We start from the raw sequence: 22,893 nt of genomic DNA, 5'->3' as shown, positions 1-22,893 counted from the left end.
CATTGCCTTTACATAATTTGGGGGGTGTTTCGAAAAAAGTAGCGAATTTTAGATTGCATACTATTTTTGAAAGTTATTTCCTTTATTGGGCCAGTGTTCGAAAACGGTGTTGAATCACGATATAGATATCACGAAAGGTTCGAAAGTGTTTAGGTTTGTAGAAATATACCACCCTAATGTAAAATCAAAAAATTCAACTAACGTAAAAAGATGATTATTTTTGGAAGCGTAAAACAGGGTTTATAACATGATAAGGTAAGTCTTTTTAAAGATTTATTTATATTTTGATGACCAATGGAAAATGTATACAAAAATAGCACGCTTTATGTATAGTTTTATCGATTAAAAATGGATATTCCCCCTTGTTGATCCCAAACATGTTCCCCATAGACGACTCATCCCTTTAAATACCCATATTATCCAGGCGTAGGCGTCCGTCGTGTTCGGTGAGGTAGAGGGTGTCTGCCAGGCATTGCTCTGTGATCAACTCCTCCACGCGATCGTGCATCTGGAAAGGATTGTTCAATTAATCAAGTAATCAGCTAAGAACAATCAGATATGTCCTACCCCCTTAGCTTTGCGATCGGCCAGCACCTCGGGATACTTGAAGGCGGGTCCAAAGTTCACGCTTACGGTGGCGCTCTTGTGGATCGAAATGGCCGGAAAGTAGCTTCCGGCGTAGATGTCCTCGAAGGCCACGCCCTGCGACTGGCCGTTCCTGAAGAACTCGATGCGACTGCCCTGCAGAATGTGCAGATTCTTCAGTGTTTCGGTGATCTTGTCCTTGTCCTCGTAGTACAGATGCGACTTGAACTTCACCAGCGGCTGTTGGGGGAACAAATAGATGGCAACAGGATTGCTAATTAGGGAGGTTTGCAGTACAAAAGAAATGTAAAGGGGTAACAATTAATAAGGGCTCATTATCCAGATCGACCTTCATATTTTTACAATAGTAAAACGAAGACTTCTTTGGATAAAGCACTAAAAACCGGAATAATTGAATAATTGGTCAATTTTACTTCGTTTAAAAACCAGATGTCTGGAGAACATAACTTCAGTTCCTTTGGGATTAGCCGCCCCAACTATCTTACCCTATTTTATTAAACATAATGAAAGTATAGATTACTTACCCGATCCTTGAATGTGTTGGGAAGATAGTCGAGTGCCGCCTCCTCGGGCAATTCGATGAGAAATCCCAGGGTGTCGCCCTCCACATAGGCCTCACTGTAGTGCTTGCCATGGCTCTCGGTGAACTTGGTACCTTTGCGGGATCGCCAGGAGTAGCCAAACTTGTCGTAGCCCAGTGGGGCCTGAAGGTTGCCATACTCCCTGCCCCAACCAAGTCGCGTGGCAGCTCCCTCGGGCATTTCCTCGATGGTGATCTCGAAGTACCAGCAACCCCGATTCACAGCTGGAGGCAGAGGTACAAGATAAACAGTGTGTTCCTAACTTTCTAGTAATAGTGAAGTAAGGCCTTACAGTGAGTGGCACGGACCATGCAGTAGCCACGTTCTCCCGTGACCGCCAGTCGATCCTCGCTGATCTTCAGCTGCGGCGCCCGATCGTGCAGCGCGAGAAGCACGGAATGGGGCACCAGGGTGCGGTACAGCCAGCCCGGAATGGGTTTGCCCGCCCAGTCGGAGCTCTCGTCGAATTCCTGGCGAAAGGGGGCATGTGGATCCGGTTCGGCGAGTATGTAACGATAGCCATCCTTGTTAAAGGGGTGCTCCAGGGGATAGCCATGTGGGGGCAGCTTGACATTCGCCGTAACATCGGAGCTGGGGCGACCCTTCTTGCCCGTGGGCCCTGAATCCGTGCCGGGGAATTTTCTCTTCTGTCGATTATTCTTTGACAGGGCAGCTGCAAACAAATAGGAAGAATTAGTTATAATGTTAGCAAATAATTGTTTGGTAAATATATTGTCGATAAAGATATTTTACCAAAAAAAAACTAATGGTTATTTGTATGTTTAAAAGAGGTTGTTGCCAAGTGAGTTTTTGAAGATATTTCACTTCTTGAAGTTTCCTAGAGAATTCTTTGAATAGTATCTTAAGAGGCGTATCCTTGGGTAGTAAAATGTTTGGACTAGAAACTTGGTTTATATTGACATTACAATAACGAATACGTAATCACTTATCCCACTGAAACCTCGCCCGTATCTATTCTAGGAAACTTATAAAAGCAACTTTAAAGATACTTCTGAAGGTCAGTTCCAGTTGTTTCCCACAGGCGTTACTTCCATTAAATAGACTTTGCTAGTTGATATGGCGAATTCCAGGTTCCCGGCCTTACACTCCTCATCCGGAAACGATGACGCCATGGCTGGAACTCCTTCCAGGACCAGGAGCAGGTCACAAGGGATTAAGAGGAGCAGAGGTCTTCCAATTGCGTAGTGCTCAAAATCAAATCAAAATCAATTCCCCTTAAAGAGCACCACACACACTCGCAAAAGTGTTCCAAGCGTAACTATTTGTTTGTGGTGAATGTTTGTAATGAATGAGCCAAGTTGAGCGCTTCTGCCAGCCCCACCCCACTCCGCCCCCCGCCACGCCCACATTCCGACTACGTGGGGCTGCTCTCTTCTCTCTCCTCTCCTCTCTCTTAGCGCCTATGTGTGCGTGTGCAAATCAGAATCTACGATCCGCTTTGCGATTTCCAGCCGTTATTGTTGTTGCCTTGTGAAAGAACGTGCTAAAGGGAGCAGCGGAGAAGAGAGTGCTTGTTTTGTTTGCGGAGAGTGTGCGATGCGGACGAAGCGATAAATAGGGGGCTGTAGAGAAGCCCACAATGGGGGACACGCGAACCACTGTGCAAAAATCAGCTGGCCGGCCAGTGTTGCCGATTTGGCCTCAAAATGCTAATCCCTTTTTGATTTTTTGTATGTTTAATTTGTAGCTATACTGGATGACATAACGGTTAAGATAATAGCCCAAGATTATTAATCAGACCACCAAATTACAAGTTTCAATCAAAATTGCTTAGTTTTTAAAATTCATCAAATTTTCTAACGACTGAAATCAATTTGTTTCATAAAAAAGTTTTTAAAAGTATTTTAACGTAAAATAATTTCAATATTGTTTGTAAAAGATAGGTGCTTTACAAAGGATATTGCAGGTTGAATTTAATTGATGCCTTATTGTTGTGCTTGGAACTAAAGTATTTAAGTACACTCTTTATCATAAATTTAATGATCGAAATTTAAGATTCCGAAAATCATTTAGAAAAAAATCAACTATTATAATTATAAGTAAATTGTACAATAATGTTTTATAAAACACAAACAATCATATTTCTAACCAAATCTTAACTCTAAAACCTCTTACTTTAAGTTAACTTTGTATTCCAAACCATTCTGAACTCACCTTGAGTGTATCCATCGTCGGTGAGTCGCAGGGCGCCACTTTTGCTGAGGCCCTCGTAGTTGGGCTTGATGATGCGCAGATCCTGGTGGAACAACCCGTACATGGAGCCGTGCTCCGAGTGCTCCTCGTAGGTGAACAGCGTCTGGACGTCCTTGACCAGCGATCGCTGGACGGTGCTGTACCAGGATTGGGTGAGCCTGCGCGGCATGGTGGTCATGGCCTCCCAGTATTGCTCGATGTACGGAATGATCTCCTTGTCCTTGCTGAACTGGATCTGGCGACGTCCCTCGCGGAAAGCCGTCTGCTGCATGTTGGCAATGGCACAGTGGCACATCTGGGAAATGGCTGTGTACGGTATGGTGATGATCATTACCATGGGAGTAAGGATATAAAGACATCTTAACTTACTGGCCTGACTTTTGCGAAAGCTCTCCAATCCGCTGGCCGAGCAGCTCTTGCAAACGAACACATAGTTCGTGATAAAGGGCAGCAGTTTGCCCTTGCCCAGTTGGTAGGACACGCAGGATTCGTGCACCCAGCGGGCACAGGTGGCACAGAGCAGTTCCACAACGTTAAGATTGCGCTCCTTGCCGCTGCAAAAACATCCTCCATCAAAGCCCGCTTTGCCACCAAAACAAGAGCAAACCCCTTACCAGTAACAAAGGCCGGCGGCCGTTTTCTCCTCGTCGGCATTGAAATTCACCTCGGAGCTGGACTCCGTGGGCGAGCTGGTGTCCATCTGGATGTCCTCCATGGCAGTGGTGCACTTTTTCAGTCAGCAATTAGCATGTAAACAAAAAACAATTTCAATTGCGAGAATAACCGGCCAGTGTGACCGTTTCGGGAAACACATGTATGCCAGCTAGGACGGACCGATAGTCCGATAGGCATTTTGCTCACACAGCCTGACAACCCTGCCCCTGCCTCTTCGCTCCAACTCTGGCTCTTGCTTCGATTGTAATTGTATATATATATACATATATATATTCCAACCAAAAATATATATGTCCGAGTGTAGAATTCTAATTTTTTTGTTGCCGAAAAACAGTGTTCCGTGTTGAGAGGCGAGGGCGCCATCCTAAATGGCATTGCACGACCGCCGGGAGCGAGCCGAGCGACCAACGACGACCACGACGAAAAGCAAGAGCAAAAGACTCCGCCGCCAGCGAATCCGCATCTGCGTCCCGATCCCGATTCCAGACTCCTAGACAGTCGGCAGTCGCCGCCGCTGGAAGGGCGGCCCTAACCCCTGGAAGTCAGTCCGCCAAGTCACTGGACAGTGGAGCACCATGTGCGAGGTGTGCGCCGACTTCCAGAATCTCCTGGAGCTGTGTAAGTACCAACGAGACCTGACCTGCCCCCGCTCCTGCTCACCCCCCGCCCCTCCCTTCCCCAGATGAGGTGCGCGTGGCCAGCTCGGACCTCAAGTTCCAGCTGCTGCTGAAGAGCGAGATCGAGACCACCTTCAACTACATCCAGTCGTGGCCGCAGCGCCAGTGCATGTGCCTGTACCGGGACACCAAGAACTACGACCGCTTCAACCTGGTGGTGCAGTCGCTCATCTGCCTCACCGTGCAGCACCTGAAGCACATTGACCACCTGATCGACAACTACAAGCGGCTCACCGCCAGCGCCGCCCAGGTGGTGGCCCAGGCCCAGGCGCAGCAGCAGCGGGAGCAGCAACGGGACGAGGAGTCCACTGCCTCGGAGGAGCAGAAGAAGGACCAACCCGCCTCCCCCACTGAGGAGATCCAGGCCGCCGGCGATGGGCCAGCCAAGAAGCAGCCGGTGGGCCCCTGCACTCCTCCGCCTCCGCCCACGCCATCGCCATCGCAGCACAAGTCCCACCTGCAGTACACGGAGGAGCCCTGGATCCTGCCCGAGGTGGAGAAACTGCTGGTGCTCGTCTCCAAGGTGTTCCTGCTCAACTTCCCGCTGTACATCGCCCACAAGCACGGCATGCACTCGCGCCTGGACGACCTGCAGGCGGAGGAGGCCCACCACCTGGCCCTCATCTGCGACCTGCACGACAACGACCTGCCCATCTACCTGCTGCGCAACGTGAGCCTGTTCTGCAACTCGGGTGGCTTTGGCGCCATGTCGCTGTGCTTCGAGCACCCCGACCTGCCGGTGTCCACCGCCCACTCCATGACCGCCGCCGTGTCCAACGTGAAGCTCTGGCTGAACTACCACTGCAACACGCAGCTCTTCGTGCCGCTGCGCAGCCGCATCCTGCAGTACATGTGCAAGCTCTCGGACCAGAGCCTCCGCTCCGCCGCCACCCGCGCCATGGCCGACTTCGTGTGGTCCTCCATGCGCGACCCGCTGGACGTGGCCGTCAACTTCGACACCGAGGGACTGGCCCTGGCCTTCAAGTACTTCACATCGACCACGCTGACTATGCGACTGGCAGGTAGGTCGACAAAGGATTGTCTTTGAAAGCAGAGTATTTAGGAGGGTGCTTGAATTTCATTTGATTAATCAATTGATTGAAAGTTATTTAATAAATTACAAGAGGAATATATTCCAAGGCAAACGATTGATAAGGCTACAATATCATACAGTATTCTAAGCATTACATTATCAAAATATTAGGATTATCTTGGAAGACCCCTTTCCTACAGTGTTTTCTGTCCTTTATATTTAAAAAGTCTATTGACAAGTTATGCTTACTGATCAAACTTCCAAAACAGTTTATACATAAAGTGAATGGCAAGGGATCGTTAGATATTTTAAATAAATAAACTTATAACAGCCACATGTTAAATACAAGGTGGAACATATAAAAATAAATACATCACTTAACATTCTCGTATACCTTCCAGGCATGGCCCAGATCAACGCCCACATCAACCTGTTCAATGAGATCTGCACCACGGAGACGGTCAACGAAGTGGAGCTCTTCGGCCAGCGCATCGCCAACTGGCTGACCGAGAATCACATTGTGCAGCACCTGTTCGGTCCGAATCTGCACGTGGAGATCGTGAAGCAGGCGCACGTGCTGCTCAACTTTCTGGCGGTGGAGAACCAGATCTCCGAGGAGGACATCAAACTCATCTGGCAGGCCACCCAGCTGAAGCACTGCTCCAAGACGATCTTCGACATCCTGCCGTCGCTGGTGAAGAACCTGGCTCCGCGTCCAGCCATGCACCTCTACTCGCTGCTCTGCCGCATGGATCCCAAGGAGCACACCGAACAGAGCATCTACATCACCTCGGCGCTGACCAAGCTGCTGTGGGCGCGGGACTGCTCCCGCAGCCAGATGAACCTGATGCAGGACCACCTGCTGGGCTCCAATGTGACCGCTTCCAGCTCCGACAGCGGCAGCATCGAGGGCAGCAACACGGAGGACGACCATGTGGGCGCCGACGACAGCAGCATCGCCAGCGGAGGCGGCGGCGGAGGGGTGGGCAACAAGAGCCCCATCGATGGGGTTACTCCGTGCAAGCAGGCGCGGCACAGGCGGCACATCTGCGACCCCACCACCGAGAAGGGCAAGCCGATTAGCGCCGAGGACATGGCCAAAGTGGACATGGTGTAAGTATATCTGCTCTATAGTCTATAATCCATAATCATTACTGATGTGATTCCCCTAGGAACAATCGCATTGTGAACATTATCGACAACACGAGCAGCGAGGAGGAGCTGCAGTCCCGCGCCGCCTTGGAGCTACAGCTCCATCGCAGCCGCAAGAAGACGAGCAACAAGCGGCGCCGCCAGAAGGCCAACAAGCAGATCATTCTGCCACATGAGCTGGTGGAGATCTGGGACGGAGCCGAGGATGTGCCCAGCAGCGATGAGGCAGATGCCGACGGCGACGGAGATGGCGAGGGTGAGCTGCTGGCCGACAGCGACGAGTGCAGTGATGGAGCCACCAGCCAGCTAGTGCCCGCCGCCGTGCTGAAGCATCTCCAGGGCGAGGGACCCTACATACGGGCCATCGAGACGAATATAAGCGAACTGCTCAGTGGCGCCGAGAACGACGGCAGCTACTCCTCCCCGATGAGCAACAAGTCGGAAAAGAACCTGGCCGATTTCGATGACGAGGACGTATCCCCCTGCGAAGAGGAGCTGGCCCAGCTGGTCAGCTCCCGCGCCAATTGCCGGGATGTGCCGCCTGCCTTCGCCGCTGCTGCCGCCGCCATGATGGTGGCCCAATCCGCGATGGCTCTTCAGAAGTCCGGGGAATCGAACGTGGCTGCCGCTGCAGCTGCCGTGGCCGCTGCTGCCGCGGCCACAGGAAATGCCCAGCAGACTTTGGTGGCCATGAACCGGCAGGCCAGCGTGGCAGCCGCCGCCGCTGTTGTGGCTGCGGCCAAGGCAAAGTCCGACTCTGATGTGGACCTCATGGAGGTGGCCTCCGGGGGCGGCAAGCAGCACAGCTCACCCAAGACTAGCCAGGGCAGCTCCACGTCCGGCGGCACTCCTGTGCAGCCCTCCTTCAAGCTGAACGATGTCTGCCAGCCGGGAAATACGCTGCTCTGGGATCTGCTGCAGGATGATAAGATTGTAAGTGGGAGTGATTGGCAAACCTGTTACACAGGGTTTAGGGATTTTCAGGAACCATTTATACTTTTCCATGATAATTGGTTGCTTCTGAGTTTAAGTCCCATACAAACTTACAAACTTATCATTAACGAATTCGATGGCTGGCAGCAATTTTTTAAACATTTTTAAAAACGAAATTCCCGAACTAGACCATTGACCTTGTTTTGTGGTTTCCATTTTAATTTAATTTATTTTAAACTTGAAATCTATTGATTTTTATATGGTTCAAAGAGTATTCATAAATGGATTTTATTTAATTGGATTTCCTATAGCATAAAAACAACAACTAATTTTCGCCAATTTCAAAAATGTCATTGCAATCCATTATATATCTTGAAAAGTTAGGTATTTTTTCCATTTCAAATGCATTAAGTGGATGAAATTTACAAAGCAAGTTTGAACAAGATTATCATGAAAAAGTACAAATTACTCTTTTGATTTTTTTGCCATGTATGTACCTGTGTAATTAACACATTAATAATATTAATAAATTTAATTACCCTATCTTGCAGGGCCAACTGGGCGAATCCCTGGCGCTGGAGGCGGAAAAGGCGCTGGCCACGCTGCTGTGCTTCAGCATGGACCGCCAGTTGCGGACGAAGTTCATCGAGGGTTGCCTGTACAACGTGGCCAACAACCGGAGTGTCATCGTGAGCCTGCGCCTGCTGCCCAAGCTGTTCGCCTCGTTCCAGCAGTTCCGCCCCTCGGACACGCACTCGATGACGCTGTGGGCGGAGCGGAACCACCGGATGATGCAGTGCTTCTTCAACAACATACGCCACTATGCGCGGCGCCATGCCGAGATACTGATCACCCAGAACGGGGAGCAGCAGCAGCAGCAGCTGGGCGGACAGCTGTACTCGCACAAGACGCAGGTGTCGGTGCGGCTGCAGTTCCTCTCCTCGATCTTCTCGACGGTGGGCTCGCCGAAGAGCTTCCGCCTCACGCTGGAGCAGCTGGACGCGCTCTGGGAGTGGCTGGCCCACGATCCGGAGTGCGCCGACTGCTACTTCTCGTGGCTGCAGGCGCAGGCCAAGGGCGGCGACCAGCACGCCCTGGGCATCGAGGCCCTGCAGCACCTCTATCTGAAGAAGCTGCCCGAGCTGCGACCCGAGGAGTTCTCCATGGTGGCACTGGGCCTGTTCCAGCAGCTCTGCAGCTTCGCCCGCATCGCCATGGCCGAGTACGACAAGCACAGCGAGCAGATCTCGGCCAGCGCCAGCGCCGTGGGCATGTACCACCTGTGGAAGATCGCTCTGCGCGCCCAGAGCAACGACGTCTCGCTGGCGGCCATCCAATACATCAACATGTACTACATGGGTCAGCAGCTGCGCCTCGAGAAGGAGTTCGTGTCCCAGTGCATGGAGAACCTGGTCCAAGCGGCCACGGCTCTCGAAAGGTGAGTCTTGATTACATTTAGTTAATTTAATTGATTATTTATTGAACTTTTGGAAGGCATGAAACAAAGCTTGCAGATTTAATTGCACTTCTAATTGGTTATTTTCCCTTTGCAGTATCGATGACGACACCGCTCTGATGCGGGTGCAGCGTGGCCTGCTGCTGCTGAACACCCATCTGGACACCTTCCGGCGTCGCTATGCGTTCCACCTGCGCCGCTGGGCCATCGAGGGCAAGGGGATCGGGTCGCACAGCAACCTGAAGAACGAGGGCGCGGGTCCACCGCTGCGGATTGTGCTGCAGCAGGCGGGACTGTCGGAGAAGAGCCTGCTGCAGATGCACGCCTGCGACCTGATTGCCGACCTCAAGGCGGAGGTGTCCAAGTGGTGGGAGAGCCTGCAGACGGGCCTGGCCGCCCCAGTGCTCGGCCTGCTGCTCAGCGACGGGCCGCTGAGGATCATCACGCAGGGCCAGGAGTTGACCTCGGACTACGACGAACGGAGCCTCGGGGATGCCGGCTTCAAGGACAACCAGATCGTGTATGTGTCCCTGGGAGGACGCGGTGCCAGGCGAAAGGAATCGAATCTGGAGCACCCTTCCATGCTGCCGCCGCCACCCAAGGAGTGCCTGCCCACGGTGCTGCTCCTGCAGCCTAAGTACTTTGAGAAGCTGTTCTGCCTGATGCAAACTCTGGGTGACATGCAACCACAGGCGTCGAGTGTGAATCCCCAGCACCACACCAAGGCTCAGCTGCTGTCGCGACGCGTCTGGGACATTCTGGCCATGCTGCCCACTAATCCGCACATTCTGGACGCCTTCAAGGGCCTCGTCACGGACCTCGGCGAACTGGAGCAACTCGACTCGGCGGGCGAGGAGGAGCAACTGGCCACCAAGCGCAAGCAGATCAAGCAGAAGTTCAGGGATCTCCTCGACCCGAACAACCTGCAGAAGTTCATGTACTCGCTGCACATCGTGGAGAGCCTGGCTCTGACCAGTGCGCGGCGTGGCGAATCCAACGGCAGTGTGTGTGGAGTTCCTCCAGAGCAGATCCGCGTGAAGAAGCCCTCGATGGGCAGGCGGCGCAACAGCAACGAGCAGCAGCCGCCGCCCCCGCCGCCAGATGCCAAGCAGGCCGAGCTGGAGGCTCCGTTGACGCCCACACCCAACCCCGGCCTGCAGGATGCCGAGACGGAGGCCAGCAGCAGCAGCGGCGGCGACAAGGAGAACCAGCCCAAGCAGCACAGCAAGCGGCAGAAGAAGAGCAGTGGCAGTGGCAGCGGCGGCGGCGGCGATGCCTTCGAGCTGGAAAAGGAGCGTCCAGTGGGTTGCTCCACGCCACCATCGCCAGCTGCTCCGCCTCCGGCGCCGGCTGCTGCCACACTGCCACACCGAGAGGCGACGGAGCGGGGCGACAACAAGTGGAGCGAGGCCTTCGTCAAGTGCGGCGGCCTGAGGCATCTCTTCGAGATCTTCAGCGGCGGTCAGCTGCAGCAGAGTGCGCACCCCAAGGAGCTGGCCCTGAACGAGTGGCGCCACGACTGCCTGGCCAGTCTGCTGCGCATCCTCTGGCTGCTGGGCTTCGAGGAGCTGCAGTCGCCGGATGTGCATGTGCTGATGTCCCGTCCGCACCCCTTCATGCTGCAGCTAATGGAGGTGCCCGAGTGCCTGACGCGTCTCTCCTCCATCCTCAACGACGAGGTCCACCAGCAGCACCAGCACCAGGCCACGTCGGCCAACCCACTGGTGTTCCCCTACCAGTTCCAGCACCTGCGCACCGGCTTCTGGGGCCGGGCGCAGCTCATCCAGTTCGCCATGAACATCCTGGTGAGCTTTGTGCACGCCTCGGAGGAGGCGCGACGGCTGCTGTGGGCCCAGTCGGACACCGACCACTGCCGCTGGCTGCAGAAGTTCATCCTGGAGGACCCGGAGCCGGCGGTGCGTCGCGAGATCTGCGCCGGGCTCTACCGCATCTGCCTGGGCAATGCGCACAGCTACCGCCTGCTGCTGGCCCCGCTGCTGCACAAGCTCATCGCCCTGCTGCCGCTGGCCGAGCAGATGAGCTCGGGCACCCAGCCCACGCAGTTCCTGCTCTCCGAGGAGGGCAAGGACCCGTATGGCCCCGCCTGCCGCGACTACTTCTGGCTGCTGGCCCGCCTCGTGGACACCCTCTCCCCGGAAATGGTGGCCGAGGAGCACATCGACATCGAGCTGCTGTGCGAGAGCATCTCGCAGAGCATTCTCACCCGCGACTACTTCGAGCTGCGGCATGGCTACCAGGACGACGGCCTGGTGGGCCTGCTCAACCTCATGTCCAACCTGATCAAGTACGACACCAGCTTCAAGTACACCGCCAAGGCTCTGTCCTTCATCGAGCAGCTGATTGGCTTCCTGTTCGACATGCCCTCGCCGGCGGATCGGCAGAAGCCCAAGTGCAAGTCGGGAACTTCTCGGGCGGCCGCCTACGATCTGCTGGTCGAGCTGTGCCGCGGCTGCGCCACCAACTATGGCTATCTCCACGGCCGGCTCTTGGCCCAGCACAAGTCGGGACCCAAGCAGCCGTATCCCTGGGACTACTGGCCCAGGGACGAGGGCCGCTCCGAGTGCGGCTATGTGGGCCTAACGAACCTGGGAGCCACCTGCTACATGGCCTCTTGCGTGCAGCACTTGTACATGATGCCGCAGGCGAGGGCGGCCGTGCTGAGGGTACCGCCCACTGCGGCCAGGAAGCATGGACCCACGCTGCTGGAACTGCAGAGGATGTTTGCCTACTTGCTGGAATCCGAGAGGAAATCGTATAATCCGCGCAGCTTCTGTCGCGTGTACCAGATGGACCACCAGCCGCTGAACACGGGCGAGCAGAAGGACATGGCCGAGTTCTTCATCGACCTGGTGTCCAAGCTGGAGGACATGACGCCCGACCTGAAGCACCTGGTGAAGCGGCTGTTCTGCGGCTCGCTGAGCAACAATGTGGTGTCCCTGGACTGCGGCCATGTGTCCCGCACGGCCGAGGACTTCTACACGGTGCGCTGCCAGGTGGCGGACATGCGCAACCTGCAGGAGTCCCTCGACGAGGTGACCGTCAAGGACACGCTGGAGGGCGACAACATGTACACCTGCTCCCAGTGCGGCAAGAAGGTGCGCGCCGAGAAGCGCGCCTGCTTCAAGAAGCTGCCCCAGATCCTGTGCTTCAACACCATGCGCTACACCTTCAACATGGTCACCATGCTCAAGGAGAAGGTCAACACCCACTTCTCGTTCCCGCTGCGGCTGAACATGTGCCACTACGTGGAGAAGACCCTGATGCCGCAGCAGTACAAGGAGGAGCGCGAACGGCGCCAGCGGGAGAGCGAGGGCGTGGACGCCACCGGAGGAGGCGATGGGAACGACAACGAGAAGGCGGAGGCCACTCTGGATGCCGACATCGAGGAGTGCTACGAGTGAGTTATTTTGACTTTTCGATTTTTTCGACATTTTATACGTACTTTAAACTATTTCCGTCAGAATTTGATGAGTTAGAGGTGTAGATCGACGACAAAAAACAAAACCTTATTAAAAAAGTTAAAAATTCAATTTGTTAGTAGTGTTTAAACAAAATGTCATGATTTATATCATATTTTTCAGATATCTTGCTTACAAATATAATATAGTCACTTTTATTTATATTTATTATTCATATTTAAAAAGGTAGTTTCGAAAAGAGATATTTTAAATAGTTTACTAGCAGCAATTCCCAGTCAGTTGACTTTCAAACTTGTTTATTTATTTTAGTTTAGTTTAAAATCTCTAATTAAAAATAGGAAAATAGGCCTACAATTGTAATGAAAAACGATTGCGATTTAAAAAATCATAACTTGGTTGAAAACATGATTTTTGGGAGCATAACTGCATCAGGTCTTTTGGCCAAAACATAAGTTTTTACTTACTCTAAACTTTGTGTCCACTTGCAGGTACGAGCTAGTGGGTGTCACCGTGCACACAGGCACTGCGGATGGCGGCCACTACTATAGTTTCATCAAGGAGCGCACGAAGACCAGCTACCATCCGCACGAGCGCTGGTTCCTCTTCAACGATGCGGAGGTGAAGCCCTTCGATCCCTCGCAAATAGCAGCCGAATGCTTTGGCGGCGAGATGACGGTGAGTACTCCACTCTCTTTTGAATCCAACCGCTTCTAATGGGTTTCCTTCTGCAGAGCAAAACCTACGACTCGGTGACGGAAAAGTATCTGGACTTTAGCTTCGAGAAAACCAACTCTGCTTACATGTTGTTCTATGAACGCCGCCTGCCGGAGCACCTGCAGCGCCGGCATTCCGAGCTGTTGGTTACACCCACGCCCAGTCCCACTGTGGAGGAGAAATCCGAGGTGGAAGAGCCCACGAAAATGGAAACCAGCAGTGGTGAGATCAAGGCAGAGCTGGATGTCGAAGTGGAAGTGGAAGATGAGGAGAAGAAGCAGCCGGCCAAAACCGAGACTGAGTCCAAGGAGATCGCCGTTAAAGAAGAGACTACGGCGGAGTCCAAGGCGGAGGAAGATGAGCCTGAGAAAAAGGTCACCCCGCTAGAAGAGGGTGAAAAGAAATCAGAGACGACGGATGAGCAGCCGGCGGAGAAGACGATCGAGACCAAGGAGGAGATGGAGAAGCCCCCAACAGCCAATTGTGATAATCATAAGCCAAGCAACAACAGCCACAACAAAGCCAGCAGCGATCAGCAACCATCCACATCGAAGGCAGCCCAAAAGCTGCAACTGTTTCGTCCACTGCTGAACAAGGAGCTGGAGGATTGGATCTGGCAGGACAACCGACAGTTCCTGCAGGATCGCAACATCTTCGAGCACACCTACTTCAAGTGAGTGGTTCTCTTTGATGTGCACAATGTGTGAATTTCTTTTGCATACACTAAAAACTGTGTCATGCTTTATTTAACCACAAATTCTTTGTGTTTATCACACAGCTTCATGTGGCAGATATGCGGACACATACCCCAGTCGTTAATTTCGGAGACGGATGTCACCTGCATGGCCGCCAAGTTGTCGGTGTCGTTCTTCATCGAGACCTTTATTCATGCCAAGGAAAAGGTGGGTTTACTACCCTTTGTAGTATTGCTTATTATGTTTATACAAGTATTATATTATTTTTACAGCCCACAATGGTGCCCTGGGTGGAGCTACTGACGAAGCAGTTCAATGCCAGCCAGGAGGCCTGCGAGTGGTTCCTGTCGCACATGTCGCTGGAGCCCTACTGGCCAGTTCAGGTGCTAATCCAGTGTCCCAACCAGATGGTGCGTCAAATGTTCCAGCGCTTGGTCATCCATGTCATCCAGCAGCTGCGGTTAGTATTGATTAAAACAGAGGAATATCATAGAGGAACAAACTATATAAAATGCTTATCATACCCACAGCCCCTCACATGCGGATCTGTATTTGGATGTGGAGACGGATGAGGATGACAAGGAGTTGATTGGCCAGGCCTCGTGCGTCACCCGCTTCATTGGCTCACTCATCGCGCTGCTGGAGCAAGGAGCCCGCTCCAATCTGCGCCACCTGACCGAGTACTTTGGCCTGCTCTGCGAGTTCTCGCGGATGGGAGATGAGGAGGCCATGTACTTGCTGCGCATCGGGATTCTCAAGAGCCTGGTGGACTTCTATCTGGGCCACAAGCAAACGGACAGCGTAAGTTGATCAAGCTATATGTTTATATTTATAGTTTAGTTATTGTGCTAATTGTGCTGACCGCCCAAGCAGATTGACATCAGCTCGGACAACGAGGACAACTCCTCGGACGAGGCTCTGTCCGTGGAGAAGATGCGCCCGGCCTCGCTGGACAAAATGATTGCCCTGTGCGCCAGCCTGGTGGAGCGGTCACGCGGTGCCGACTTCCGACTGCGGCTCTCGCCCAAAGACTTCACTGCGATCGCCGGCGGCAAGGTTATACTCAAGAAGCTGGAGAGCGTTGTCTTTTCTGTTTAGCCCGAACCCAACTAACTCACCAATCAAGCATGCCATAACCAAGCACTCCACCTAACCAACAGTCACCACCACCGCCATCAAATTCCATTCCCAACCGTGTTCACTGTGTTCTCAGTTCCAAGTTGCCTGCCTTTGTGTTAAATGTTTGCGCTTATATTTCGTAGGGCTTTCCATTCTTGTACCAACAAATAAAGGACGGCATTAACCCGCACCAGACCAAGCATTTAATCCACGCCCTCTGTCGCTGGGACGAGCGGCTGGCCACGCAGATCATCGGCATGCTCTTCGCCTCGGTGACCAAGCACACGGAGCTGTGCGCGCCCTTCTTCAAGCTGCTCACCCTGCTCACGGAGACGCAGGGCGGTCCGGTGGGCCTGCCCTGCTTCACCCAGCTCATCCTACCGCGCATGTGGGACGCCGCGGAGTACTGCCCGCAGTCGGTGCTCGACTGGCTCTCGCTGCAGGCCACCAAGAATAAGATCGCCCACGCCTGGATCCTCCAGTCCGCCGACCAGTGGCTCGAGCAGTTCCTGCTGGCCCACGACAACACGCGAGTGCGGAACGGTATGATCTTGGCACTACCCCAGGTGTATGAATGTCCCACTTACTCCTCTGGTTTATGTTACAGCTGCCGCCTTTCTGCTGGTGGCACTGGTGCCCTCGCAGCCCTTCCGGGCCAACTTTCGGGCTCATTCGCAGCACAAGCTGCTGGCTCTCAATCCGCACAGCTATCGGTAAGTGGTTGCAAAAGGGGAAAGACGATGTATAATCAAAGTACTTTGGGAAACTAAAAAAGATCCATTGCCAAAAATTGTATCAAGAATGGTTTGATGACTGTTTATGAGGTGGTTAATAGAAGTAAAGACAAAGTTTTTATGTAGTCGTCTACTACTACTGTTGTGGTTAAACTTTAAATCAAGTAGAGCTAAAAGTTATAAAATTAATAGATACATAATAACTCACAAATTTTTCTTTTATTGCTATTAAAAAATCCAATGAAATACACTCTTAAATACTCTTTAAACCCTCATTAAAATATTCTTTAAATATATATCTAGAAGAAATTATGTAAAATCAGATTTTAAATATATGGTCAATGGCTCAATCATTTAAAGTATATTAACTGTTTTAGAAATAGGAAAAATATTGAGGAGACTGTGAAGAAGCAATTTGACTTTGTAATCTTTGCACTCTGTATAACTAGAAATGGCCTTTGGTTCTGATATCATCATTATCTCTTCTTCCAGCGACATTAACAGCGATGCCCAGGCGGTGCTGCACCAGGTGATCACCCTGCTCCTGCGTCTGCTGCGTCCTGCGCGGGTCTACGCGGACATAGGAGCCCACGGCACCACGAAGCTGACCGCCTACTTCAACCTGCTCAGCTATTGTATGGTTTCAAAGACTGAAAAACTAATGGCAAGTTTGGCAGCCGCAGCAGCGAGTTCCCTTTGCGCTCGCAGTCCCAGACTAAATAGCTTTGTTTTGTGGCCACTTGCAGATAGGTTCGTTCATGCGCTCCCTGTGGGAGCTCTTCCATCCGCGCCTCTCGGAGCCCAGTGTTCCGGCCCATCACAACAAGCACGCGCTCCTGACCTTCTGGCACCACTCACTGGTGGACTGTCCGGAGAACGCTGCCCAGGTGGCCAACTGTCCGGAGATCACCCGCAACATTGCATTTAACTATATACTGTAGGCCGCCCCGAGTGCCTTCTCTGTCAAACCCTATTAAACTCATCGTTTACCCTCAAGGGCCGACCATGACGACGCGGAGATAGTCACCTACAACCGCTCCATGCTGCCCGCCTACTACGGACTGCTGCGACTCTGCTGCGAGCAGAGCCGAGCCCTCACCCGCCAGCTGTCGCAGCACCAGAACCTCCAGTGGGCCTTCAAGAACATCACGCCGCATCCCACGCAGTACGCGGCCGCCGTGGACGAGCTCTTCAAGCTGATGGCCCTGTTCGCCACCCGCCATCCGGACGCCAGCGAGCAGGAGAAGCTGGATGTCACCCAGTTCCGGAGGGCGGTGATCGTGTCCTACACCAGCAGCCTGGACGCACGGGTCTCCTGGTCCACGCTGATCAGCGCTCTGAAAATACTCGGTGAGTATATGATTGCAGGGCATTCCCCGAAATTACGATCTGATCAAATTTGACAAATTAAGAAATGGCTTTGAATTAAATGACTGGAAAACTACATTTTTTTGTTAACAAATCCTTTGATTAAAGTGTAGTTTATAGTGTTATTTAACTAAACAAGTGCAAAGTTGTAGTTTCTTGTGCTCCTCAGAAAAATCTTGTTAAAACATACTTATTTAATATATTTTAATACAAAAAATGTATTAAATAATACATAAAATGTTTTAAGTCCACCAGAAAACAAAATTTGTTAAAACATACTAAATTAATATATTTTAATACAAAAAATAATAATAAATAAACTATAATATATCTAATACGTAAACTTGTAGATCGTTAAAAACGGTTTAGTTAGAAAACCGTTTATATTTTTGCGCTGAAACTGGTGGAAACCTCATATAGAACAGCAGAAAATATAATTATTTTGATTCCCAAAAAATCGGACGACTATTAATGACTACATTTTTGATTAAATATATTGTAATAATATAAACTTGCCTGTCTGCAGTGGACAATGAGGAGGACCGCACCATGGTGATCTTCAACGGCGGCATTGAGATGTGCTTCGAGGCGCTGCACACGCTACATTCCATGCACCACGAGGCCACCGCCTGCCACGTGGCCGGGGATCTGTTCGACCTGCTGGGCGAGCTGCTGCTCCTGCTGGCCACGCTGCGCACGCGCACCGACAGTCCGGCGCAGAAGAAGCAGCAGCAGCAACAGCAGCAGCTGGAGCAGCAGCTGCAGCTGCAGCAGCAACAGATGCTGCAGAAGCAGCAGCAGCAACAGCAGTCGCAGCAGAGCCAGACGCCGCAGGCGCCGCAGACGCCGCAGCAGAAGGAGAAGCAGCTGCAGCAGCAGATGCAGCAGCACTTGCAGCTGCAGCAGCTGCAGCAGATGCAGTTCCAGCAGCAGCACTTCCTGCGCCAGCAGCACCAGCACTCGGCGCTGGCCAAGGCGCTGCCGGACGCAGTGAAGCGACTGGCCACGCTGCTCAACACCTTCAACTCGCCGGAGATCAGCCGCATGGCCCTGGAGGTGCTGAAGGAGCTGGTGCGGAACACCAGCCTGGAGACGATCAGCATCCTGGCGCCCATCTTGATCAACTGCCACCTGTCGGTGGCCAATGCTCCCAATGCGATAGGTCCGTTGGGACCGTACTTCCCGCGCCGCGGTGCCAAGCACACACCTTGGCCCCTGGGCGCCAAGAACTCGCCCCGTCCGCCGCGTCCCATGGTCCAGATGTGCATCGCCCTGGCGGAGCTGACGCCACGCGGCCTCGACGCCGACTACGACGTCCAGGTGGAGTCCTTCTACCGACCCTATCACGACTTCGTCGACGTCATGATGCGCATGTGCGTCAACACGGGCACGCTGAACGACACGCTGGTCAAGCTGCAGTGCCTGGTGGCCATCGAGTCGACGCCGCTGCACTTCACCTACTTTCCCAAGTTCTGGGTGGGCATACACAACAACGCACTGACGCACAAGTAAGTTGGAACCACTGCAGGCGTTTTTGCGCAACAATAAGTGCAATTACTAGAAGCAGATTTTATTGAATTTACAAAATAGCATTAACTTTATAAAAAATATTTTTTATTTTTATATAAAATAAAACAAAAAAACAATTCTGCTTTATAACCTCCTACCAATTTAAATTCATTTTGTAACTTAAACTATTTGGAACATCAGACTTTAATAATTTGGTAAAGCAATAAATATTTGTATTTTAAAAACCGCTTGATCAAACTTTAAATAAATATGTAAAGTGAGCTTATTTAATCTCGCTGTTTTTAATAAAAGTGTAAAGATTAAATATATCTCCGTAATAAAACCCATTTTAATTCCCTTTTTCTCTCTTTAGATACGTTGAGTTGCTGGTGAAAAATCAACTGCTCGTGGAGTACTTGCACAATGTTCTGAAGGACGAACGCAGCATGCTGAAGGATGCCTGCGTGCGCGAGTTTCTGGAGCTCTACTACCACAAAGTGGCCGCCCAGCTGCCGGTGGCCCGCATGATCTACACCATCAACTACGGCATGCACTCCAAGGACGACATCGACGAGCTGTGCGGCGACCTCTTCGCCATCCGGATCATTGCCCAGGCCACTGGGGTGCCGGCCTCCGTGCGCAAGGAGCTGCGAGGATCTCTGCGGGCACTCCAGAACAAGAGCGAGAGGTTCAGGAAGGAGTCGGAGAGGGGTGAGCATTTTACTCCGCTTTTCTCAGGGGTTCGAATTTTGAAAGGCAAAAATATGAAGAACTTCATTTATGTAAAATAAAAGTCACGCAAAACCACAGTTTTTAAAACATCATATACTCTCTCAATGTTCAATATGTTGTGTTCGAAAAATGTTCGTACTATATTATTTTCTTCTTCGTACAGCATTATTACATTAATTATTATTATTAAGAGCTCAGTTAAGATTATTAATATATATTTGCGGACGTAGAATAACGTTTTATAAAAACAAATTCTTTTTAAAATAAAAAAATTCTGAATTTATGATATGGAATGAATTCTTTTAGATATAAAATGAATTCTTTATGATATGATATTAATTCTTTATGATATGACAAGCTCTTCATTATGATATTTCTTCAGTGGTCATCTAATTTTCAACAGTCCCATATTCTATTGTTCTTCTATGTTAAGATCGAGGTCTATGACCGTGTTAGCTTAATTTTTTCTTTACTATCTTAAACCATCTCATCTAAAATGTTCTTTCGCAGATCCCTTTCCGAACAAAAAGCTGAAGCGTGACTCCCAGAAGGACAAGGAGAAGGTTGAGGTGCAGTCGGAGGGCGAGAACGCCACCTCGGCTGATGCCGACAAACCAGCAGACGTTTCCATGGAGTCCAGCGGCAACTCGGACCCGGTGACGACGGACAGCAGCACCAAGCCACCCACGCCCGCAGGCAGCGACGACGAGCAGATGGAGAAGACGTCCATACCCTCGTCCGACGACGAGACCGAGCTGGAGGATGAGCTGGAGCCCACGCCCAAGCGCAACAAGAAGACGTCGAACAAGAAGACCGCCCAGGATCGGCTCAACGAAGAGCGTGAGAAGCGGCTGATCACACTGATCACCATGGAGTCGTACATTCAGAGCATCTTCGCCATCCTCAAGCGGGACTCGAGTGTGCCCAGTGGTGCGGCGGCTAGCAAGGAGCCCAGTGAGGAGCCGTCGTGCGGAGAGGCCTCCACATCTGCAGCTGCAGCCGCAGGGAAGACGTCCCGACCCAAGGGGGCCTGTACTCCGCCGGAGCCAATGCCCGAGGCGAGCGAGACGCGGTGCAGCAGCATGGAGACGGAGGAGCAGTCGCCCAAGGCCACTCAGACCAACGGCAGCCAGCCACCGGTCGAATCTCCGTCTGCGGCCGCCAGTGGAGGCGATACTGCACCCGCGAATCAGCCCACGCCCGCCCCCTCCTCGGCCGTTGCGTCCACATCCCAGGCAGCGAGTCCTACACAGATTTAGTTGTCATTCAACGATTTGCTCAGCATTTTGTTTTTCGGCAAGCCACTGGACTGATAATGGGCAACGGGGGCTGACCTCGGCCGAGCTCCTCCTAGCCTGTAAGAATTTTGTGGCCAAAGGTCAATGTTAGGTGCACATGTAGGCAAAGGCAACCCAAGGTTGGTGCTAGCTAGAAACGCCCACGAATCGGACAGACTAATGGCAGCGGAGCTATATCCCTGCTAGGGAAAAAGGAAAGAAAGTGCTACAACTTCTATTCCCTGCGAGTGGAAACGGGTTTGGGCTTAAAGGATACTTAGTTAAGCTTAACAACAAATAGTAATGTAACACACACATTCAAGCCCCGCACGCACGCAAACACCCCGTAAACCTATCCGACCGGCCCCCACATATATTCAATATATAGCGATAACTGTAACTAAGTTAAGACCACCCTGCACGCAATGTCCCCCGTAAGAGATCCCCTTTCAAATGGTTAGTTAAGAGAAAAGTTTAAACAATCCACTGGAGAAATTTGTTATGCCAAAAAATGGAAGTTGAAATGGAGGCAGCGGCGCATTAGGACTACAAATTGAGTGTTTGAACGCAGAGCGGTTGAGGAAGATCAATAAAACGGCTTACGAGACGCTATATCTATATATGTTGTATTAGATCCATTAAGTATCATTTATAAAACGATGCTAAGAACATACATATTCGCCTACCTACCCACATAGCCTCTTTTCTCGTCTTTCCTCTACTTTCCCCGCCTTTCACCACCCCCCAATGCACCCGTAAGCGATACGTTAGAAATGAACAGATATTATAATAATAGAACTTAACGAAACATTTTAAATATTGGATGTGTTAAAATATGTCATAATCATTTTCAATGTAAATCGCATAACGCAAACGCAAACCAATCGAACAGTTTTTAGTTCACGTCCGATAGGGATAAAATGTAATGTTAGCACGTAAGGAATGTAGAGCGTTGTTGTCCCAAGTGAAACACAACAGGACAAAAATGATAAAATTAAACAAAGTAAAGTAAACTGGCCAGCGCCGAAAAGGGTCGCGTATATTGATAGTTTTAAGCTCACACAAACATAAGCGATCGAAATCCACACAATGTAATGTTGAGAAACAAAAAAAAAAAAAAACAAAACACCCAAACAAATCATGAGAATAATAAGTTTAAATGATATGTAACTGAAGCGACTGGAATTGTTTTTTTACAGGGTTTTTTTATTCCATTTAAACCTGGTCATTTTTGTTTCCATCCAAAAGGCAGTTAAAAATCGATTTTCTGAGTGATCGGGAAAAAATAGTGTTCCCGTTTTGTCAAGCAAATTGTACGATTTCTGATTTCAAGCACCAGGCGAACAGGAAACCCTAGCAAGTGTGCTTGGCTGAGATCCAACGGTTGTTTTCCAGGAAGCAAGTGTGCTTGGCCGAGATCCAACGGTTGTTTTCCAGGAAGCTGGCTTCCACTGGTGAGGGGAAATATGCTTTTGGCGGCCATTTTGAAAAAAACAACCGTTATTCGCTCTGCCAAAAATTACCAACTGAAACTTGCTACGGATTATGTTCGCCTGGTATCTGAAATCCAGAAATCTATTTCAACTTGAGAGCATGGCACTCCGGAAATGCGAACTTTGTTTTGGCCAAAACGCAAGGATAACGTGGCCCAAGCATGGAATGTCATACCTCGTTGAACTCGTAGAAAGATGCCCGATCGATTGGCATTCAAACCTTGGCTAAAAATCGCAAAATTAAGGGAAGCTTACCACCATCAGTTAAAAACTAATTTTCGGAGTACAAATTAATTGAACAAGATCGGTAGTTTAGGTCGTTAGCAGTGCTGAGAACCTAATAAGAAAGATTGTTTTTTTTTTAAATTTTATTTATTTGTATAGAAGTAGGCTCAAGTTGTAAGCCACATATGTATATCGAGTCCGCAGAGTAGACCCGATATGTAATTTAAACGACTGATATGGTATTCAATGGATTTTTATTC

At 50.9% G+C, this 22,893-nt stretch overlaps 2 protein-coding genes across 3 annotated transcripts; one reads left to right on the top strand and one right to left on the bottom strand.

The window, feature by feature from the left end:
• Positions 1-260: 260 nt before the first annotated feature.
• LOC108143098 (set1/Ash2 histone methyltransferase complex subunit ASH2) lies at positions 261-4,213 on the bottom strand. 2 transcript variants are annotated; one of them, XM_017267318.2, is made up of 7 exons: positions 4,016-4,213; positions 3,771-3,955; positions 3,363-3,707; positions 1,480-1,860; positions 1,131-1,411; positions 568-825; positions 261-508 (listed from the first exon to the last, which is right to left on the bottom strand). In XM_017267318.2, the coding sequence occupies exons 1-7, from the start codon at positions 4,114-4,116 to the stop codon at positions 404-406; spliced, it is 1,656 nt and encodes a 551-aa protein (XP_017122807.1). In that variant the 5' UTR covers positions 4,117-4,213; the 3' UTR covers positions 261-403. The 2 variants fall into 2 exon arrangements, with proteins under 2 accessions (XP_017122807.1, XP_017122808.1); XM_017267319.2 differs by lacking the exons at positions 3,363-3,707; positions 3,771-3,955; positions 4,016-4,213 and adding an exon at positions 2,293-2,488.
• An 86-nt stretch (positions 4,214-4,299) lies between these two features.
• Positions 4,300-22,068, top strand: LOC108142979 (ubiquitin carboxyl-terminal hydrolase puf). The gene is made up of 20 exons (XM_017267136.2): positions 4,300-4,694; positions 4,759-5,775; positions 6,188-6,899; positions 6,959-7,871; positions 8,423-9,309; positions 9,425-12,745; positions 13,256-13,442; positions 13,499-14,154; positions 14,260-14,383; positions 14,449-14,636; positions 14,707-14,977; positions 15,050-15,232; positions 15,439-15,838; positions 15,903-16,008; positions 16,522-16,693; positions 16,776-16,966; positions 17,027-17,379; positions 17,924-18,905; positions 19,280-19,617; positions 20,149-22,068. The coding sequence occupies exons 1-20, from the start codon at positions 4,652-4,654 to the stop codon at positions 20,895-20,897; spliced, it is 11,793 nt and encodes a 3,930-aa protein (XP_017122625.1). The 5' UTR covers positions 4,300-4,651; the 3' UTR covers positions 20,898-22,068.
• The last annotated feature ends 825 nt before the right edge of the window (positions 22,069-22,893 follow it).

The sequence above is a fragment of the Drosophila elegans genome, unplaced genomic scaffold (assembly GCF_018152505.1).
Source record: "Drosophila elegans isolate 14027-0461.03 unplaced genomic scaffold, ASM1815250v1 contig_468, whole genome shotgun sequence".
In the NCBI taxonomy this organism is placed as follows: domain Eukaryota; kingdom Metazoa; phylum Arthropoda; class Insecta; order Diptera; family Drosophilidae; genus Drosophila; species Drosophila elegans.
Note: the sequence above shows the minus strand (reverse complement) of the source record. Positions and strands in the feature narration are given on the sequence as shown.